Source organism: Rana temporaria, chromosome 3 (genome assembly GCF_905171775.1).
Source record: "Rana temporaria chromosome 3, aRanTem1.1, whole genome shotgun sequence".
NCBI lineage: Eukaryota > Metazoa > Chordata > Amphibia > Anura > Ranidae > Rana > Rana temporaria.
Genome location: NC_053491.1, coordinates 412,120,823 through 412,141,745, shown reverse-complemented (window position 1 = coordinate 412,141,745; position 20,923 = coordinate 412,120,823). Strand labels below are relative to the sequence as shown.

General features: G+C 43.4%; 1 protein-coding gene across 2 annotated transcripts in view; it reads right to left on the bottom strand.

The window, feature by feature from the left end:
• The window catches only part of IDO2 (indoleamine 2,3-dioxygenase 2), a 73,913-nt gene that overhangs the window by 42,734 nt on the left and 10,256 nt on the right, over nt 1-20,923 (bottom strand). The window contains exons 1-2 of one of the 2 annotated variants that reach the window (XM_040346073.1): nt 19,473-19,598; nt 3,898-3,993 (exon numbers count right to left, since the gene is read on the bottom strand). In XM_040346073.1, coding sequence (XP_040202007.1) covers nt 3,898-3,993; nt 19,473-19,541 — 165 coding nt within the window. In that variant the 5' untranslated portion in view covers nt 19,542-19,598. Of the gene's footprint in view, nt 1-3,897; nt 3,994-19,472; nt 19,599-20,923 lie in introns of those variants that run through there. The other variant, XM_040346074.1, reaches the window with a different exon arrangement.

The following is a 20,923-nucleotide window of genomic DNA, read 5'->3' as shown; positions in this document are numbered from 1 at the left end:
TTTTTCAGGTAAAAATAAATGTGCATTTATAGTTGTTTTGGTCCTGCAGAGCATTGCATATCTCTCTCTCTCTTTCATATTGTTGCACCCCCCTCTCTCTCTGACGTTATGCTGTGGGGCTGGTATAATAATGTTATGGGGCTGGTATGAAATTATTTCCAGGGCTGGTTTTCATTCCCAGTCCGGCCCTGCCTGGACCCCGAAAAAAAGCATAATATATTTGAGCACTTTTTTATTTTAAAAAAAAGCATAATAAAAGATGTTGAGTGAGTGAGTGAGAAACTTATATAGCGCAACACAGGCGAACTGAATCGCCTCTGGGCGCTTAGTATCTGTTCCCTACTGTCCTTTTGCCTTCAGAAAAGATGGGTTTTGAGTTTTTTTTCTGAAGGCCAGGTGATTCACCTCCATTCGGATGCTGGTTGGTAGAGCGTTCCATAGTCTAGGTCCTTGGATTCCAAATCTTCTTTCTCCTTTGGACTTGTATCTGGCTTTGGATATCTGGAGTAGATTTTGGTCAGTGGATCGGAGAACGCGATTGGGGTTGTGACTTTTTAATTTTTTGAATAGATATTGGGGGGCACTTACTTGAACACACTTATGCGTCAGACAGAGTGCCTTAAAAGTAATTCTGTCTTTTACTGGCAACCAATGAAGTGATCTCAGTGAAGGTGAGATTGATTCCCATGTTTTTTTCCTAGTCACGAGTCGCGCGGCCGTATTTTGAACGACTTGCAGAAGAGTGATTTGGTATTTTGGGAGTCCGAGGTAAAGGGCATTTGCATAGTCGAGTCTGGAGTTGATAATTGTTCCCATCACGACTGCTATGTCTTCTTTTGGGACAAAGGGAATGAGTCTGCGTAGTAGGCGCAGCAGATGGTGGGATCCGCTGACTACTGACCCTATTTGTGCATCCATTGTCATGTGGGTGTCAAAAATGACTCTGAGACTTTTGACTTTGGTGCTAGGGGTGATGGTTTGTCCCAGAATGGGCAGCGGTGTCCATGTTGGTGCGGGAAATCTCTTTCGGTTGGCGTGAAACAGGAGAAGTTCTGTTTTTGAGCCATTGAGTTTAAGGTAACTCTCCGTCAACCAATTTTCTATCAAAGTAAGGCATTTCTCTAGTCCGAGATAATGATCCTTATTGTTGCAGATGCGAAAATATAGTTGCGTGTCATCCGCGTAGGAGTGGTAGAGTAACTTCTGGTTACTGATGATTTCAAAAAGAGGGCGGAGATAGATATTGAACAATACAGGCACCAAGGGGGATCCCTGAGGGACTCCGCATGACATTGTGCGTTTTTCAGAAGTGAAAGGACCTAGTTTCACTATTTGTGATCGGTTTTCCAAGAAGGAGGAGAACCAGGGTAAATCCGAGTCCGCGACTCTAGCTACTTCAGCTAGGCGAGTCAGTAAAAATTTGTGGTCTACAGTATCAAATGCTGCGCTAAGGTCCAACAGTATCAGAAGACAAGATTCTCCTTCGTCTGCTGCTTCGAGAGCGTCATCCCATATTTTGAGTAGTGCTGTTTACACTGAGTAAAGAGATTCCATACTCGTGGAATGGCGCCAAACTACGGTACTTAAAAATCTCCATATTTAACACATTGAACATTTTTACAGGCTACCACTTTTGCAGCACAGAGGAGGTCTAATGCTAGAATTATTGCTCTCACTATAATGATCGCAGCAATACCTCTCACATGCATGGTTTGAACAACTTTTACATATGCGGGTGCGATTTAAGTATGCAGTCGCTTCTGCATGCAAGCCCGAGGGGACGGGAGCACTTTAAGGTTGGGTTCACGCTGCTGCTGGATGCGGTTCACATCAAGGGGTCTGGTGTGTTACTGTTCTCCATTTCAGGGACAAATCAGGGCTGAATTTTTGCCTGAATTCGGCCCATAAACTGAGCCAAAGGACTCCTGTGCAAGCCGGAGCCAGGGCCCAGACCTGAATCCGATTGAAAATCTGTGGGGTGATCTGAAGAGGGCTGTGCACAGGAGATGCCCTTACAATCTGACAGATTTGGAGTGTTTTTGCAAAGAAGAGTCAAGATGTTCCATGCTGATAGACCCTAGATTAAGGGTGTACGCACTTTTTTATTTTTACTTCCATCCACCTAAAAGATTTCAGTTTGTTGTTCAACTGAGTTGTACAATTTATAGGTCACAATAAAGGTGGAAAAAGTTCTGAAATGATTTATCTTTGTCTCATTTTTTTACATCACAGAAACCTGACATTTTAGCAGTGTGTAGACTTATTTTATATCCACTGTACAGTACAAAGATTTTAAGAAACTTTGTTACAGATTCCTACCTTTTGTTATTCTGAAGAAATCCCTGTGTGTGTCCATATAGTAAGTGAATCTAATGGGAGTGGTTTCATTATTTTCTCCAATGAGAAAAATTTGAGAACCAGCTCTCAATCTTTTGTTGGCGGAAATTCCAATAGCAAAAGTCCGACGGTCAGAATTTCCAATCAATGCCAAGACTCAGTGGAGAAGAGGACGCTGGGGGACCCGTAAAGCAGGTGAACGGGCTTAGGTAAGTAAAATGGGGGGGGGGGGCCATGACAGCGAGGTGTTTTTCCACCTTAAAGCATAGGATGCATTAAGATGAAAAAACATGGAGCTTTACAACCCCTTTAACATTATCATTAAGGCTGAATTCACACCTGAGCGTTTTCGGTTCGTAGAACGTTCGTAAAACGCTCATCTCAAAAGTTCCAAAATGCTTTTCTTGTGAAAAAAAAAAAAGTTCCAAAATGCCCAACAAGCAAAATCCCATTTATTTAAATTTGAGCGTTCTGTTGTCTGAAGCAAAACGATTAAAGCTTAAAAAAGTACATGATCTTCTTTTTAGGCAGATTACAGGCATTTTACTGCTTTTTACATGGGTGACCTTTGGACCTCTAACTGACTGTACAAAAATGCTGCAAAACTCGGCAAAAACGCCTAAAAAACTACCAAGCAAAACGCTCTAAAAACCGCCTGGAAACGATACGCTCAGGCAGGGCAGCTGATAGGGGGGGACTACCAGTCCACTTGTAGGGGGCCCGAGCACACAGGGGGGCCCACACAAGGAGGAGAATTAGTGATGGACAACAATTTCAGAACTCTTTCTCTCTGAAAGCTGGTCTCTCCCCGTCTCCCTACTGCCAGCTTTTATCTGCTGAGAAAGAGACACTCGTCCCTGTCTAATCCCCCTCCCTGTGCCGGGTTCCCTCCCTCTCAGCACTGGCTCTAAGGTTAGCTCTGCTCTTGAGTTTGTTACCTCTGTAACTTTGTTTCTCTCCCTCCCTCTCCATTGTCTCTCTGGTGCCGGAACTCCAACAGCCCAGCCTGTATATTTATTTCATCTCATCTTCATATTTATTTTTTAACTTAGTTTTAGCCTTTAGATTTAGCAGGGATTCTTTGAGTTATGTTGTACTTGTGTCTGCTAATAAGGATTTTTATGTATTTTTAGCGAAATATAGCTTTAATATTTTCTTGGGGGGGGCGGGGCCTTGTCAGGTAGTGTGTATGGGGCCCCACAATTTCTATAAGCAGCCCTGCGCTCAGGTGAGAATGCAGCCTGAAAGTGAAAGTAAAGAAAATCGCAAATGTTGGGTTGTCCGTACAAAAGTAATAGAGGGGAAATCTTCCAATAGGGACATTAGTTCTGGTGACCTGGGGGTCCCCAAGGGATTCCCCTAATTTGCAGGGATTTCCTTTCACTTCCTGTTTGTCTATGGGATAGGAAGTGAAAGGAAATCTCCACAATGGGACACATATGGTGACATTTAAAAAAAAAAATATATATATTTTTTTTAATTCTAATCCTTACATTCTCTATCCAAAAAAAAAGAAAGAAAACGTTTTGCCTATAGTTCCACTTTGATGGTAACACTCACCTGATGGACTGCATCTCGCAGTTTTTTGGTCTCAATCAAGACAGTCAAATGTTCTGCAATATCCATCCAAGGTTTGTAGTAGTCAGGAAGTTTATCCTGTATCAGAAGGAACAGGAAATAATTTATTATTAATAAAAACGTGAGTGAGCGAATTATTAGCATGTTCGTGGTATAGAACTGGTGAAATGGAACGGTCAAATTTGGCCACTTCAGCTAACTGCAATTGGTAGAAGGGGTAGAAGGGGAAATCAATGCTTTTTAAGGGTATCCTGAAAGTCACAGAAGCTTCTTTTAACTATGCTGGGCCTGTTTTTGTGTCAAAGCTGCATTATTTAACTTTTTTTCACAGAAAGAAAAAACAAGTTTTTAAAAGTAAAATAAAACAAACAAGGTAACAGTATTCAAATAGCAATCCCATACACATAAAGGGGAAAACACACACACAAGCATTGCTAAATAAAATAAAATAAAATGAAAGTACCAAAAAAGCATATCTTCTAAATTAAAGCTTAACTCCACATTTAAAGGCCAAGTTCACCCTTAGCGCCATGTTTGACCCATATTTAGGGTGTAACATGTTGCTACAACCCAGGGATGTGCAGTCAGGGGAGGCAGGTGAGGCAGAAACTCAACTGCCATAAACATAAAAAAAAAAACGATCGACTTTGAGGGTCGTAGCTCGGCAAACTCTTAACTACAAGGAAAAAACATGTGTTTATGGGTATAAGATTTGTAAACCCACTTTTTCACTTTTACCTACAGGTAAGCCTATAACAAGGCTTACCTGTAGGTATAAAGAATATCTCCTAAACCTGTACGGTTTAGGAGATATTCCCCTCGCAATGCGGGCGGCGCATGCGCAGGGGGGAATCCACAGCGAAAGGACCGGCATCTGCCGGACCCTGCCGATTTTAAATCTCCCGCGCGTGAGCCGCCGCTCCAGCCAATCACAGCGCTGGAGCGGCGATACCCGGAAGACACGCCGGAGCAAGATGACATCCTGCTCGGCGTGGACCAGGTAAGTGGTGTTCACCTCGTTCCGAGGTAAGTATTTCATAATCGGCTAGTATGCAGTGCATACTAGCCGATTATGCCTTTTGCCTTGCAGGTTTGAAAAAAAAAAAAAGTTTATGCGGTTTACAACCGCTTTAAGAGGGAGAATGAGAATCTGCTGCTACTGAAAAGGTTAAAGCTAAATCATATATTATTATGCTATATATGTTATAAGATAATAATTTATTATTTATCTATTTACTGTAAAATTACTGGTTGGAAGTTATAACTTTAAACTTCAGTAATTTATTCATTAAGCCACCTGCTTGAGTAAAGTTAACCACTTAAGCCCCAAGCCTCTTTCTGAGATTTGGTGTTTACAAGTTAAAAAATGTTTTCATTTTGTTGCTATAAAATTACTTAGAACCTCCAAACATTGTATATTTTTTTCCTAACGCCCTAGAGAATAAAATGGTGGTCGTTGCAATTCTTTTTGTCACACCGTATTTGCGCAGCGGTCTTACAAGCGCTCTTTTTTTGGAAAAAAGTCACTTTTTATTAATAAAAAAAATAAGACAACAGTAAAGTTAGCCCAATTTGTGAAAGATAATGTTACGCCAAGTAAATTGATACCCAACATGTCACGCTTCAAAGTTGCGCCCGCTCGTGGAATGGCGACAAACTTTTACTCTTAAAAATCTCCATAGGTGACGTTTAAAAAATTCTACAGGTTGCATGTTTTGAGTTACAGAGTAGGTCTATGGCTAGAATTATTGCTCTCGCTCTAACGATCGCGGCGATACCTTGCATGTGTGGTTTGAAAACTGTTTTCAAATGCGGGCGCTTCTACACGGTTTAAAGCCTCGTACACATAATCAGTCCATCCGATGAGAACGGTCCGAAGGTCAACCGATGAAGCTGACTGATGGTCCGTCGTGCGTACACACCATCAGTTAAAAAAACGATCATGTCAGAACGCGGTGACGTAAAACACAACGACGCGCTGAAAAAAACAAAGTTCAATGCTTCCAAGCATGCGTCGACTTGATTCTGAGCATGCGCTGGTTTTTAACCAATGCTTTTGCATACTAACGATCGTTTTTGACCTATCGGTTACCAGTCCATCGGTTAAATTTTAAAGCAAGTTCTCATTTTTTTGATCGAAGGTTAAATAACCTATGGGACCTACACACGATCGGTTTGGACTGATGAAAACGGTCCTTCAGACCGTTGTCCTCTGGCTATTTATCGTGTGTACGAGGCCTAAGAGATATCCCCTGTATCAGCATGTGCCGACGTCATCGGCATATTCGCACTGAAGCAATAGCTCGTTCATGCCGTTAAATCAGCTAGTGTGCCGTTACAGCGCGAATGTGTGGGAGTGGTGTAATTGCGGCTCTGCCCAATAACAGCACCGGAGTCCGCTATACCTGGAAAAGTAACTCAGGGAGACATGTCGCGGTCCAGAGCTGTGTACTGGGACCACTGCCGAGGCTTCGATCTAATGTAAGTATTTCATAATGAGCTAGTATGCTACCCATACTAGCTCATTATGCCTTTTGCCTTTCAGGTTTATTGTTTTATTTTTTATTTTTTTGTGCATTTACAACCACTTCAACCACTACCATCTTTTAGCTGTAGAGGCAGCAGCTGGGCATGTTCAAATGCTGTGGCTGCAATTATACCCCCTGTTGCTTTCAGCAGGTATAGCACCCACTGATTGTGACCCATTCAAGTGAAAGGCAGCACTCTGCAAGGAGACCACAACTGCATGCAGCATGGAGTTCTGATACAACATCTGCTCACCACTTCTCAAATCCTCTCTGCCTGCGCAGGAATGATGTGTGACTTTTCACATTGGGGCGGTGCGCTTGCGGGACGTTAGGAAAAGTCCTGCAAGCATCATCTTTGGGGCGGTTTGGGAGCGGTGTATACAGCACTCCTAGACCGCCTCTGCTCTTTGGAATGAATGGGCAGCGCTTCTAAAGCGCCTAAAAAGCACATCGGAAACATTTTTAACCCCTTCTTTAGCCAACCTGACTCAGCCAGAGAAACACAGACTCGGGGAGGGACACAAAGCATAGGATGTGGTGGGTTCTAGTAACCACTAAGAGCCGGTTCACACTGGGGCGGCATGACTTCGGGGGCGACTTGGCAAGGCGTCCTAAAGACGACTTAAGAGGCTACTTGCAAAATTACTTCTGTATAGAAGTCAATGCAAGTCGCCCCGAGTCGCCCCCAAAGTCGTACAAGAACCTTTTTCTAAGTCGGAGCGACTTGCGTCGCTCCTATTAGAACGGTTCTATTGAATAGAATGGGACACGACTTGTCAGGCGGCTGGGTCGCCTGACGAGGCGCCCCAGTGTGAACCGGCTCTAACTCCTGTGAAGACTGCAGCCACCAGCTGTGAAGTAAGCAGTCAGGAATTATCCGATGCTGTCTCTGAAGTTCACATGCTACATCTCTGACAGCGGGTGGCGGAGTGATATTCAGCTGTCAGGGATGCTGTAGCCAGGATTACAGAGACAGTATCATAAAATGTGGCTGCTTGACTGCTTATTCCGCAGCCAGTGGCTGCAGTTCTCCCAGGAATTTGGCATCCAACTGAAAGATAGTCCCACTGGCACCACTACAAGTTAGCAGAGGTGCTGAGTTATCAGAAACACATTCTGACCCTGTGCGCACGCCTATGGATAGAGCGAATTACTTGTCAACAAACCAACGCATGTCCGGTTCAGCTCTCTCCTCACACCAGTTGTATGGAGTGTGAGGAGAGAAGGGAGCCGGTGCAGCAGTGTGAGTGGGCTGGATCTGAAGTGCCCACAGCACTGATCTATGCCCATCCATGCCTCATCTGTGCCTCATCCATGCCGCCCCATGCCTTATCCATGCTCATTAATGCCTCCTCTATGCCCATCCATGCCTCATCTGTGCTCATTCATACCTTATCTGTGCCTCATCCATGCCACATCAGTGCTCATCCGTGCCTCATCCAAGCCACACCCGTGCCTCATCCAAGCCACACCTGTGCCTCATCCAAGCCACATCTGTGCTCATCCATGCCTCATCCAAGACATCTGTGCTCATCCATGCCTCATCCAAGACATCTGTGCTCATCCATGTCTCATCCATGCCTCATCCAAGCCACATTCATGCCTCATCCAAGCCACATCCATGCCTCATCCATGGTCATCCGTGCCCATCCATGCCTCATCCAAGCCACACCTGTGCCTCATCCAAGCCACACCTGTGCCTCATCCATGCCTCATCCAAGACATCTGTGCTCATCCATGTCTCATCCATGCCTCATCCAAGCCACATCCATGCCTCATCCAAGCCACATTCATGCCTCATCCATGGTCATCCATACCTCATCCGTGCCCATCCATGCCTCATCCAAGCCACATCTGTGCTCATCCATGCCTCATCCAAGCCACATCTGTCCCTCATCCAAGCCACATCCGTGCCTCAACCATGGTCATCCATACCACATCTGTATATAAACAAATAATGATAAGCGCGACTACCTGAGTGAAATGGAGTACAATATCAACAATTAAATATGATACATGCAATAGTCCATACTAGGATCAATGATGTGCAAATAAACAAATATAGACCTTCCAAAATAATATAATTTCAGTGTGGTGAATCTTCATGCATCAAAATGTATCAAAAAAGATTTCTTCTGTGGGTGGTTTCCATAATAATGAATGCTCACAGAGCGCTGACCTCACGCCTGAATATAATGAGCCTTTCATATCTCCTAGATATCCGGGGCAACAGCAGCTGTCCGTCTCCACACGTATCCGTGCTCCCAATGGTGCGCATCTGAGTCACATCCATGCCACATTAGTGCTCATCAATGCAACATCCACGCCACATCAGTGCTCATCTGTGCCTCATCCATGCCACATCAGTGCTCATGCGTGCCACATCGGTGCTCATGCATGCCACATCAGTGCTCATCTGTGCCTCATCCAGGCCACATCAATGCTCATGCGTGCCACATCAGTGCTCATCCATGCCACATCAGTGCTAATCCGTGCCACATCAGTGCTCATCCATGACTCATTGATGCCACATCAGTTATCATCTATGCCACATCAGTGCTTATCCATGCCACATCCATGCCACATTAGTACTCATTTGTGCCACATCCATGCCACATCAGTGCTCATCCGTGCCACATCGGTACTCATCCGTGCAACATCGGTACCCATCATTCAGGCAATTATGTCGTTGTGAAGTCTATTGGATTTTTCATTTAAATACGAGAATTCCCATAGGGTTAAACTTTGAGTGGGATGTGTCCCACTACTATGAATAGAATGGGCTTTCTTTATGCATTCATACTTTCACTAATCAATAATAACGACAACATATTTTATTGCCTTGTATTATCGCCCTGCATTTTGGCTTCGCATTTTCTCTGTTGGATCATCTACACATGTGAGAACTCACATGGTGATTGCATCACATGAGTCGGTTGAACTCCTCGTGTCTATTGACACATGTGAAACCTTTTTGTTTTCCCTCACCCATCTAGATTAGATTATCCTTGTCTTCCGCTGCAAACGTTAGTCTAGATACGTCCAAATAAAATGTCAAGAGACTATATTTAGTCAGTGTCATATATTATTAGGACGAATATCCATACAGAGGTCCTGCTATACAGAATCCATATGTTTATACATGTATTTTACGCTTCCTCCTTTTGTTACCTTTTTGGAAATATTTTTCCGGAAATGTTTAAAAGGAGGTTATATTAGTGTCTGGTGGTTTTTCAATATGGGACTTATCTTTTATATTTTTTATTAAAAACTTCACTGTTTCACTTTTTATTTTTTATCACCACTGGCCCTTGAATGGGAGAAAGCCGCCCGAAATCCCAGTACCTGTTTGGCGCTCCTCTAGATGGTTGCCCCCTCTGGCTCTTCGATCTTGGGGCAGAAGACCTGATTTTCCTCCTATAACCCTGGAGATTATAGTTTCCATTTTTTTTTGGGCAAAACAGCGCCTTCCCATCAAAAGGCAGTTTACAGCAATTTTGCTTTGAGGATGGGCCAGCCGTCCAGCATTTTTGCCACAGTGCTCTTTTGGCTGTGACTGAGCCGAGCATGGCTCTGGATGACCATCGAATGATGCCTATAGCTGCCTCACCTGTAAAGTCCGCTGAGAGTTTTATCTCATCAAGAGCATTAATGACTCTTCTCTTTGGCAGCTGGTTTTAATCGCATACTCCAAGTTCTGCGCCCACACTCACATAGCACTTGCTACGGATGTTAAAGCAATGCGTTAATCAAGGATATCGTGAAAGGAGGAGGAGTCTTCCATCGGAAGTGTCACATTTTTGGCCAGTGGTGACAAAAATAAATGCGTTTTCATTTTCTCTTCACATTTTCCAAAAACTTGTGGAAAAAAATGACTCATTGTGCCTCCTAGATTATGTGTTGGGCTGTTTGCTTACCAAAATAGAGTCACTTTTTGGAGCGTTTCCTATAACGCCTAATTGTGCTTCCTGCATGTTGGACCTCTGTTTGTTTTCGCCATACTCAGGGGAAGTAGCAGAATGTATTTTAGGGTGCAGTTGCAAGTATGCATGTGTGAGAGAAATAACCTGTTAATATAACAATTTTGTGAAAAAAATCTTCATGTTGCAAAGAATTGTCGGGGAAAATTTACAACAAAATGTGCATGCTCAGAAGCAAGTTATGAGATAGGAAATTTGCATAATCAGCCCAAAGGGTGGCACCATTAGAATGGAACTTCCCCTTTGCAAGATACGCCAAAATTAGGCTAAGATCCGACTGGCGTAAGTCTCTTACGCCGTCGTATCTTAGGGTGCATATTTACGCTGGTCGCTAGGTGGCGCTGCCGTCGATTTCAGCGTAGAATATGCAAATGAGCTGGATACGCCGATTCACGTGCGCCCGGCGGATTTTTTTACGTCGTTTGCGTAAGGCTTTTTCCGGCGTAACGTTACTCCTGCTATATGAGGCATAGCCAATGTTAAGTATGGACGTCGTTCCCGCGTCAAATTTTAAAAATTTTACGTCGTTTGCGTAAGTCGTTCGCGAATAGGGCTTTGCGTAAATTACGTTCACCTCGAAAGCATTGACTATTTGGGAGGACTTCCGTTTCCGGGGGAGGTGATGTGAGCATGGAGGAGTGAGCGCAGAGAAGGAGAGTCTGAGCTGGGTCCGTGGTGCGGCTCAATAGTGGAGCGGTGAATCCCCGACCCCCCTTCCCTCTAATCTACAGAAGCGTGTGAGGGAGAAGCAGACGCTCTCAGCTGTTCTCTAACCGCGGATACCAAGACCGATGTCACGGAGAGGAAAGAGCACTGGAAGAAGTACAGGGAACGTACCCAGTCACTCTTATATCACGCGGTATATGACGGTAAAAGGGGGTGACGCGAGGCAGGAGGACGCACGTGGAAGTCACGCTCAGAGGAGAGAGTCGCTGTCTGAAAGCCCCCGCCTAGCCGCTGCTGGGAAACAAATTCAAGGTACTGCAGTCACTGCGGGATCAGGAAGATTACAGCTGCTTGAAGGGACGAAGTGCACGGCAGCACCCGCGCTCACCCCAGCAGACCAGCCGGTAAGGAGAGAGCCTATACCGGAGGACCAGGAGGGGGCGGGAAGCGTTATGACACCCCTCGAGGCTGAGAGGAAAGCAGTGATCGCAAAGCTGACGGAACTGAGGAGAGGTACCCCTGAATTCGCAGTAGAGGTATTGTCAGCTTTACCTATATTACCTGTCATACCAGATGCATTAAGGGTGTCAGGAGAACCTATAATAGAGCCTACGGTGACATCCACAGAGGTATCAGCAGAGACACTGACCGCAGTAACCACTCCTGCTACATTACATATACCATTATCTAAGGAGGGTAATATTATAATAAGTACTGTAATGTCTAAAGCAAATTACTGTCCACCTGAGGAGGAGATGCAGTCTGACACACAGAGCCTAGGGGGCACAAGGAATATATCTGCATTAGAAGTGACACCAGATAACAGGCAGCTAAGCAGGCTTATCCAGGCTCTCCCAACTAAGGAGGACATTCAGAAAATGTTATTGGTCATGACAAGCACTTTAAAGGAAGAGATGGAGGAGGTCCGTGCAAAAGTGGTGGTGGGGGAGCAGAAAATATGTGTTTTGGAGAGCCAGCAAATGGCGGTGGACTGTAGGCTGGTAGCCCTTGAGGAAAGAGTTGGCAAGCAGCAACAGCAACTGGTTAGATTGCAGTTAAAGGCTGAAGAGGCTGATAACAGAAGCAGGAGGAATAATGTACGTATAAGAGGGATACCCGAAAGCTTTGAGGGCCCTGCACTCAGGGAAGCTGTCTTGTCTATTCTCAATAAAATTCTAAAAAAAAGCCCAGAATCCCCATTGGAGTTGGATAGGGTCCATAAGGTCCCTACATATCGGAGCCCTGAACAGAATAATCCTTGTGACGTGCTATGCCGGATACATTTTTTTAGAATAAAGGAAGAACTTCTAAGGGAAGCATGGAAAGAAGGAACAGTGTCATGGGAGGGGGCAAGCATACAGTTATTCCCCGATTTATGCTGGCAAACCAAAGCAAGACGTCGCTTGTTAAGACCATTACTTGAATTAATACGCAGTCAAGATGCTATATATAGATGGGGCTATCCTCTATCCTTAAACGTAAAAAGGGAAGGAAGGAATTTTTATTTAAGAGAGCCCTCTCAGCTCCCCTCGCTATTTGAATTTTTGGGGACAACGCCAGTAGAAGTTCCTAATTGGCTGGACTTACCAGGTGCAGCAGAGAGGGATGCTAGATAAACAGAGGGAAGATGTGGACAGAAGGACAGACCTAGACCTATCCGTTATAGTAATAATGGCAATATGGAACATGGAAGATCGCTCCCTCAATTCTGGAAGAGAGAAAGTTTATTGATATTAATATTAACTTTCAGGAGGGGGGGGGGGTCTTACATAATAACTAACCAACTCCCTTTTCTAAAAAGAAAAACTTAATACGCCTGTTTTTCTTTCTCTCGTTTTGCTGTTTATACATATATATATATTTTTTTTTTCTCCCATTACCTCCCTCTTAGATGGCGCCCTCTGTAGGCGCCCTCTGTAGGAACTCCCTTTTTGGAGAGGGAGCTGGTGAAAATATTCCAGTCTTTGGTTAAGAGGGGTCTAATATAGCCGACAAGGGTTGTCTCTGGAAGCAATGTGCCAGAATCCTTTTTTTTTTGAGACTCCCTTTTTTTTGGCTAGACTCAAATGTATATATGCTTTCTCTTTTTAAGATTGATGGTTTTATTTGTTTTTCTAGTTTTTATTTTTTTTCCTATATGTATCTGAAGGGTTTGATGTTAGAGAGGTTAACCAATGATTAGAAACCTCTCCCACCCAGAGAGGGGTAGGAGGGGGGTAGGGGGGGGAAATGAGGGGGGAGGGTAAGGGTGGATAAAGAGTGGGTTTTTTTTTTTTTTTTTTAATTAAGGGTAGTTTAGGGGTAAGGATAATATATATTATTATAGATAGGGGAGGGGGTGGGATAAAGGGGGGGGGGGGTAAGGGTAGATAAGTGTGGGGTGTTTTTTTTTTTTTTTTTTTTTTTTTGTGAACCGGGTGGGTTATTAAAACTTTTTTTTTTCGCCACTAACTTAAGGGTAGTTAAGGGGTAAATATAATAAGTATGGGGGGAGGGAGGAAGGGGTCATAAACCAATCACTCAGTCACAAACCAAATTGGGAATTCTATGTAATTAATTTGATGTTTTATTCACTGGGGGAGGAATAACGGAAAAATGTATCACTGGATATCACTTGTGAAACCAACGAAGGTCACTCAATTAGCATGTTATAATAAAAATACACACTAATGTATAGTACACATACCACACATAGAGATACTAAGGGAAAGGGTAAATTTAGTGTGTGACACAGGGAAAGGGGGAGGGGGAGGGGATGGAAGGAGGACAAGAAAAGGATGGGGGAGACGGGGAGGTCGGGGGTGGAGAGGGGGAAAATGGGTAGAGTGGGGGGGGGGGGAGGATATAAAGTGGGATAACAGTCAGCCCGGGAAGATAAGGAATAGGGAAAACTTAGGTTAAAAGTGTATGGACGAATTAATAATTGGAAGTGTAAAAAGCAAGTAATGTAAAGAGGGAGAGGGGAGGCACAGGCGGGAGAGGGGTTGATAAGGGGTTGGTAGAAATGCGGGGTTGTAACATATGGTAGTTGGATAAAATGCCTAGTTACTAAAATGGTCTTTTTCTGTCTGTATAGGGGGGGGGTTAAAAAATAGGATTTCAAGGGTTAATTAACGGGTTGCACCCGGACTAGCATGAAGACGTGTCTCTCCTCGGTGCTCATACACCTATCCCCATTAGAGCGTCTCTCCTCCGTGTGGAGGGAAGTCGGAGGCGCTAACAAATTTCCTTTTTTTTTTTTTTTTTTTTTTACATCTCTGGGATCCTAGGGGACTAACCAGATTTGAAGAAGAGGGGGGCAAAAGTTTTTTTTTTTTTTTTTTGGGCCATCTCCCCCTTGTGTTTTTTTTTTTATTTTTATTTTTTCTCTCTCTCCCCTCCTCCTTCCTTTCTCTCTCTCTCTATCCTAACTCCTCGATCCTTCTTCTCCCCCTCCCTCATCCCTATAGGAGCCGCTGGGGAAAAATGTTAGTAAAACATCAAAATGGCAAAGATATCGGTGATGTCCTATAACGTAAAAGGGTTAAATAACCCGGAGAAACGATCTAAATTGATGGCAGAATTATGGAGAGCGAAAGTGCATGTAGTATTCCTCCAGGAGACACACTTTAGAAAAAATAAAATCCCAAAGTTGGGGAATCACAGATTCCCAACAGTGTACCACAGTTCCTCATTGACAACAAAGACAAAGGGGGTATCAATTATGTTTTCAAAAATGATTTCCTGGAAAGAGACAAGTGTAATCCAGGACGAGGAAGGACGTCTTCTTATAGTGAAAGGATATATAAACGATCAGAAGGTCACCTTGGTAAATGTGTACTTGCCCAACGAGGGACAGATCGCAGCGTTGGAGAAGTACACAGACAAGGTGTACCAGAATAGGGAAGGCATTGTAATAATGGCAGGAGATTTAAACATTGCTTTAGACCCTATACTCGACACATCTAAGGGAACCTCGCATATAGCATACAGTAAATTAAGTAAAGCAAATAGATTGTTACAAGAGATACAGGTGGTAGATTGCTGGAGGACTACCCATCCACATGAGCGAGATTACACTTTTTTTTCGGCTAAACATAAAACCTATTCCAGAATAGATTATATATTTATATCTCAAAACTTTGTACAAGAAATAGTAGAGGCCTCCATTGGATCTTTTTCAATATCGGACCACTCACTGATAAACTGTATATTGGAATTGGGGGAACACGTAGCACCTGAGTGGCACTGGAAAATTAACGAGTCCTTGTTAAAAGACCCAGAGTATGAGGGAAAGATAACACAGGAGTTAGAGATGTTTTTTGCTAATAATGAGGTGGGGGAGGTGACCCCAACCTGCGTTTGGGAAACGCATAAGTGTTACATTAGAGGAATACTAATATCAATGGGAGCACATAGGAAACGTCAGATAGGAGCACAGATTGAATCGTTGATGGGAGAAATACGTAGACTAGAAAAAATACACAAAAAGTCATTGGCAATACAGGCAGAGGAGAAGCTGAAGAAGGCCCGAGATGAACTGAACCTGCTACTAACTGACAAAGCAAAAGCGGCATTAAGTAGAAGTAAACAAGCTTTCTACGAATATGGGAATAAGCCAAGTAGGATGCTAGCAAGAGCATTAGGAGAAGCAAGGGCCAAAAATCACATTGAGGGAATCAAAACAACAGGAGACAGGATAGTCAAATCCCCGCAAGAAATTGCGAAAATATTTAGAAATTACTATGTGAGTCTGTACCAGTTAAAGGAGAAACAGAATACAGCAAAGATTCAGGGGAGGGAGGAAAGATTAAAAAAATATATGGAGGAGTCAGGAATGCCGAAATTATCGGAGGAAATAGGGAGAAGCTTAGAAGGCCCGATTACAGCAGAAGAATTTACAAATACGCTTAAATTACTAAAATCAGGCAAAGCCCCTGGTCCAGATGGATTTACCCTCCTTTATTATAAGACCTATGCAGAAAAACTGATGCCAAGATTCTTGGATGCATATAACTCAATACGAGAAGGACAGGAGATGCCAGAAGAAGCTCTCATGGCACACATAGCGGTTATACATAAGGAGAGGAAGGATCCAGCGCAGTGCACAAATTATCGGCCAATATCTCTATTGAATACAGACTTAAAGATTTTCGCAAAAATTCTAGCAAATAGATTACTACCTTATATCCCTGGTCTGATACATCAGGATCAGGTAGGGTTCACCCCAGGAAGAGAAGGTAGAGAAAATACGCAGCGAGTGATAAATGCAATCCACCTCTCACAGTCAAACAAAAAGCCCTTAGTACTGGTTTCGACCGACGCCGAAAAAAGCGTTCGATAGGGTGGATTGGAAATTTTTAAAAACAATTATACAATATATTGGACTGCGAGAGGGGATGCAAAGATGGATTATGAGCTTGTATTCTCGACCGAAAGCTAAAATTAAGATAAATGGCATTATGTCAGACCCCTTTGACATTTGCAATGGGACGCGGCAAGGGTGCCCATTATCGCCACTTATCTTCATTTTAACGTTAGAACCCTTCTTAAGGACAATAAGGTTAAGAACAGATATTCGAGGTATTGACGTGAGAGGGGGAGAACACAAGCTCGCAGCATTCGCGGACGACTTAATGTTTTTCATAACTGAGCCGGCGTTATCTCTGCCCCCACTGCTTTCGGAGATAGATAAATATGGTGCACTTTCAAACTTTAAAGTGAACTATGATAAAGAGGTGTTCACCTGGTTCGGTAGAATCAACATCATAAAAATGAATGCAATGCCAAGATTATTGTACTTATTACAGACACTCCCAACCAGAATACCTCAGGGATTCTTGAAAGAAATCAGAGCTAAGTTTGCGGGATTTATATGGGCAGGGAAACCTGCCAGAGTGAGAAGAGATATACTTACACTTACACTTACACTACCACCTAAGGATAAACCCTGGGTGCTTTTAGAACAGGCAATGTCGGAGCTTCCATTGGAAGGCCTAATCTGGCTCTCTAAATCTGTTTTATCACAGACAGTTAAAAGACACCCAACGATAGGGACAACAATTAGTGTAGTTAAAAAAATATTCAGAAACTCAGTTGGGGAAACAGACGTGAATCCGATGACACCAATATTAGGGAACCCAGCGTTTACTCCGGGTTTGAGGGACTCGGTTTTTGGGAATTTAAAAATTCAGGGCAAAACCAGATTGATACATTTTTTGAGAGAGAATCGTGTAATGTCAAATGAAGAAATAGAAAGGGAATTGTCTGACGATCTGGACCCTTATAGGAGAAGACAGTTAAGGGGCTTTCTACGATCAATCCAAGGACAAACAAGGGTTAGAGTAACACTGTCAGAATTTGAGAAACTGTGTCTTAAGGGAGAACCGGTCAGACATGCACTCTCACTGTTCTACTCTTTAATAATTGAATTAAAAGCCCCACAGGAGATAAGCTTTATTCAGGCATGGGAGAGAGATTTAGGGGTAACTTTTACGGAAAATCAGAAGAAAAAACTATTTCAATTTAACCATAGGGCATCACTGGCATCTAAATTTCAGGAGGGAGGGTATAAAATCTTGAGCAGGTGGTATAGGACGCCGGAAGTTCTGAACCAGATCTTCCCACAAGTGACAAATCTTTGCTGGCGTTGTCAAAAAGAAGAGGGAACTCTGTTACATATTTTTTGGAACTGTGAGGGAGTGAAAGATTTTTGGAAAATGGTATCCGAAGTTATAGAAGAAATAACTGAGATGTTTTTAGGAGAGGACCCGGCGACTTATCTGTTGCTAGACATTCCGATATCAATAGAAAAATATAAGAAATCCCTAGTAAGGCATCTATTGGTCACAGCTAGAGCATGTGTTCCAGCTCTTTGGAAGAGTACCTGCCCCCCAAGCAGACCACAATGGTTGGCAAAAATTACAGAAATGCAACACATGGAGAATCTCACAGCAGCCTTGAGGGAACAAGAGGAGGGGATCAGGGAGATATGGGCACCCTATGTCAGCTATAGGGGAAGAGAGGAGTAGGAGGGGGGGAGAGGGAGGAGCTTGGAGTTCTTTGTATTTTTTTTTTCTTTCCCTTTTTCTTTCTTTCATTTGAGAATGTTGCGGTTTTGAACAACAGGCTCGAATGTGGGGGGGGGGGGAAGGGGGGGAAGGGACTTACTTGGGAAAATAAGGGGTATCAAGGTCTCTAACGGGGAGAGTTCACGTCAAAGATGCGGGTGATGTAAAGGAAGAAAGCTAAGGTCCATTAGCATTTTGGTTTCGAGGATTAATAAAGAAAAAGGTGTATAGGATAAAGAGATGGACTTGATCAAAGAATGGAAAAATTGCCCGATGTTAAGAGTTAAGTGGATTTGTGCTGTAAGATAAGATACAAACCTTTGTTAGAGGCAATGTGTATGTGAAATGATGAAAAATGGTAAAATAAAGAATTTATAAAAAAAGAAAGCATTGACTATTTGCGACGTGATTAGGAGCATGCGCACTGGGATACGTTCACGACCGGCACATGCGCCGTTCGTGAGAAACGTCATTTACGTGGGGTCATGTTTTATTTGCATAAAACATGCCCACCTCCTGACAATTTGAATTCGGCGCGCTTACGCCGGCAGATTTACGCTATGCCGCCGCAACTTACGGAGCAAGTGCTTTGTGAATAATGCACTTGCCTGTCTAAGTTGCGGAGGCGTAGCGTAAATAGGATACGCTACGCCCGCATAACCTTACGTCCCCCTACCTGAATCTAGCCCTTCGTTTTTTTCCATGACATGACGCGGCATTACTAAATACCTTGGAATGTCTACTTTCCAAAAAGGGGTCATTTGGGGGGTATTTGTACTTTACTGCCTTGTTAGTGTCTCAAGAAATTAGATCCGTCAGTACATCAGGTGTGATCAATTTTTAGTGATTGGCACCATAGCTTGTGGACTCTATAACTTTCACAAAGACCAAATACTATACACCGATTTGGTTATTTTTACTACAGATATACAGTATACATTTTGGCCAAAATGTATGAAGAAAAATTACTAATTTGCTAAATTATATAACAGAAACAAAGAAAAATTATTATTTTTTTACGAAATTTTCAGTCTTTTTTCATTTATAGTGCAAAAAAATAAAAACCCAGTGGTGATTAAATACCACCAAAAGAAATCTCTATTTATGTGGGAAAAAAAAGAACCAAACATGTCATATGGGCGCAGTGTTGCATGACTGTGTAATTGTCATTCAAAATGTGAGAGCACTGAAAGCTGAAATTGGCCTGGTTAGGAATAAGTGCCTAGTGGGCTAGTGGTTAAGCAAGGTGGGTTTCAATAGGAGTTCTCAAGGGATTCTGCCCCATGTGAAAAGGACCTTAGTTATATTCTAAGCTTAAAATAATTTTTTCTCACCAGAGGGTCCTGTAGGATGAATCCATGTTCCTCAGACACATAGCAATCTGCAAGATTTTGATTTTCCATTCTTCTCCCTAGTCCTGGGTACGTCTTCTCACCTTGACTGCAAAATACCTTATGGCCACCCACCCCCACCCCTATCCCTTTATATGAGGCAGAGGTGCTCATGACACTAAAGTCAGAGTCCCAAATCAGTGGTATGCCTGAGGCCAGGACATATGTGCTGTGTCAACATTCAGCAAAAACTACTGTACTGAAATTGAGTTTTTAAACAAACTGGAATATACCTGTCATTTTACTTTACAGAACTGTTTACAGCACCTATAAAAAGTGTTTGACCCCTTGGACAATTTTATGCTTTGTTGTAGAACATTGCTACCTAGATGGATGCAGCATCGATCCGATGCTGCCTCTGCCCCCTACCGTCTCTAAGGGTTAAAACTGAGCCATTAACCACTTACCGACCGGCTCATGCCGAAGCCTTCGGCAGCGGCGGAGGCGAATTGGGACCTGTCAGCGGCTGTGTATGGAGACGAGTGAGGGGAAGATGGCCCCCACCTGTCTCCATATCACTGCAGAGTGTAAGCGACGTCAAATCATCATTTCCGCCCATACGTCTTAAAACCTCAATACAGGGCACTTTAACTCACTACCTGCCCAAGTCATTTTTTGCGATACATCACTGCATCGCTTTAACTGACAATTGTGCGGTCGTGTGACGCTGTACTCAAACAAAATTGACAGACTTTTTTCCCCACGAATAGAGATTTCTTTTGGTGGTATTTGATCATTTGATATAGTGTCTACAAAATAGGGGATAGATTTATAGCATTTTTATTATTATTATTTTTTTTACTAGTAATGGCGGCGATCTGCAATTTTTATCGTGACTGCGATATTTTGGTGGACAGTTCGAACACTTTTGACACTTTTTTGTGACCATTCACATTTATACAGCGATCCATGCTATAAAAATGCATTGATTACTGTATAAATGTGACTGGCAGGGAAGGGGGTTAACACTAGGGGGCAATCAAAGAGTTAAATATGTGTCCTAGGGAGTGATTCTTATTGTAGGGGGAGGGGACTCACAAGGGGAGGAGACCAATCGGTGTTCCTCTGTAGTGGGAACACAGATCGGTCTCCTCTGACTTGACAGGATGTGGATCACACACAGAGATCCACGGTCCTGCTCCTTTACTGGGCAATCGTGGGTGCCTAGCGGACATCGCGACCGCCGGGCACACGTATCGGGTTCCCAGTGACGCGGAAGCAGTGTGTGCGGCCCCTAGTGGCTCGGAAAAGCGAGGACGTCATATGACGCCCGCCCAGAATGAGAGCTCCACCGTCTGCCCGTCATATGACGGCCGGCAGTGGACAAGCATTTAAAAACACAATATAACCTAGCAGATCGAAATTTTTACAGATTCTTACAATTAAGGCACGCA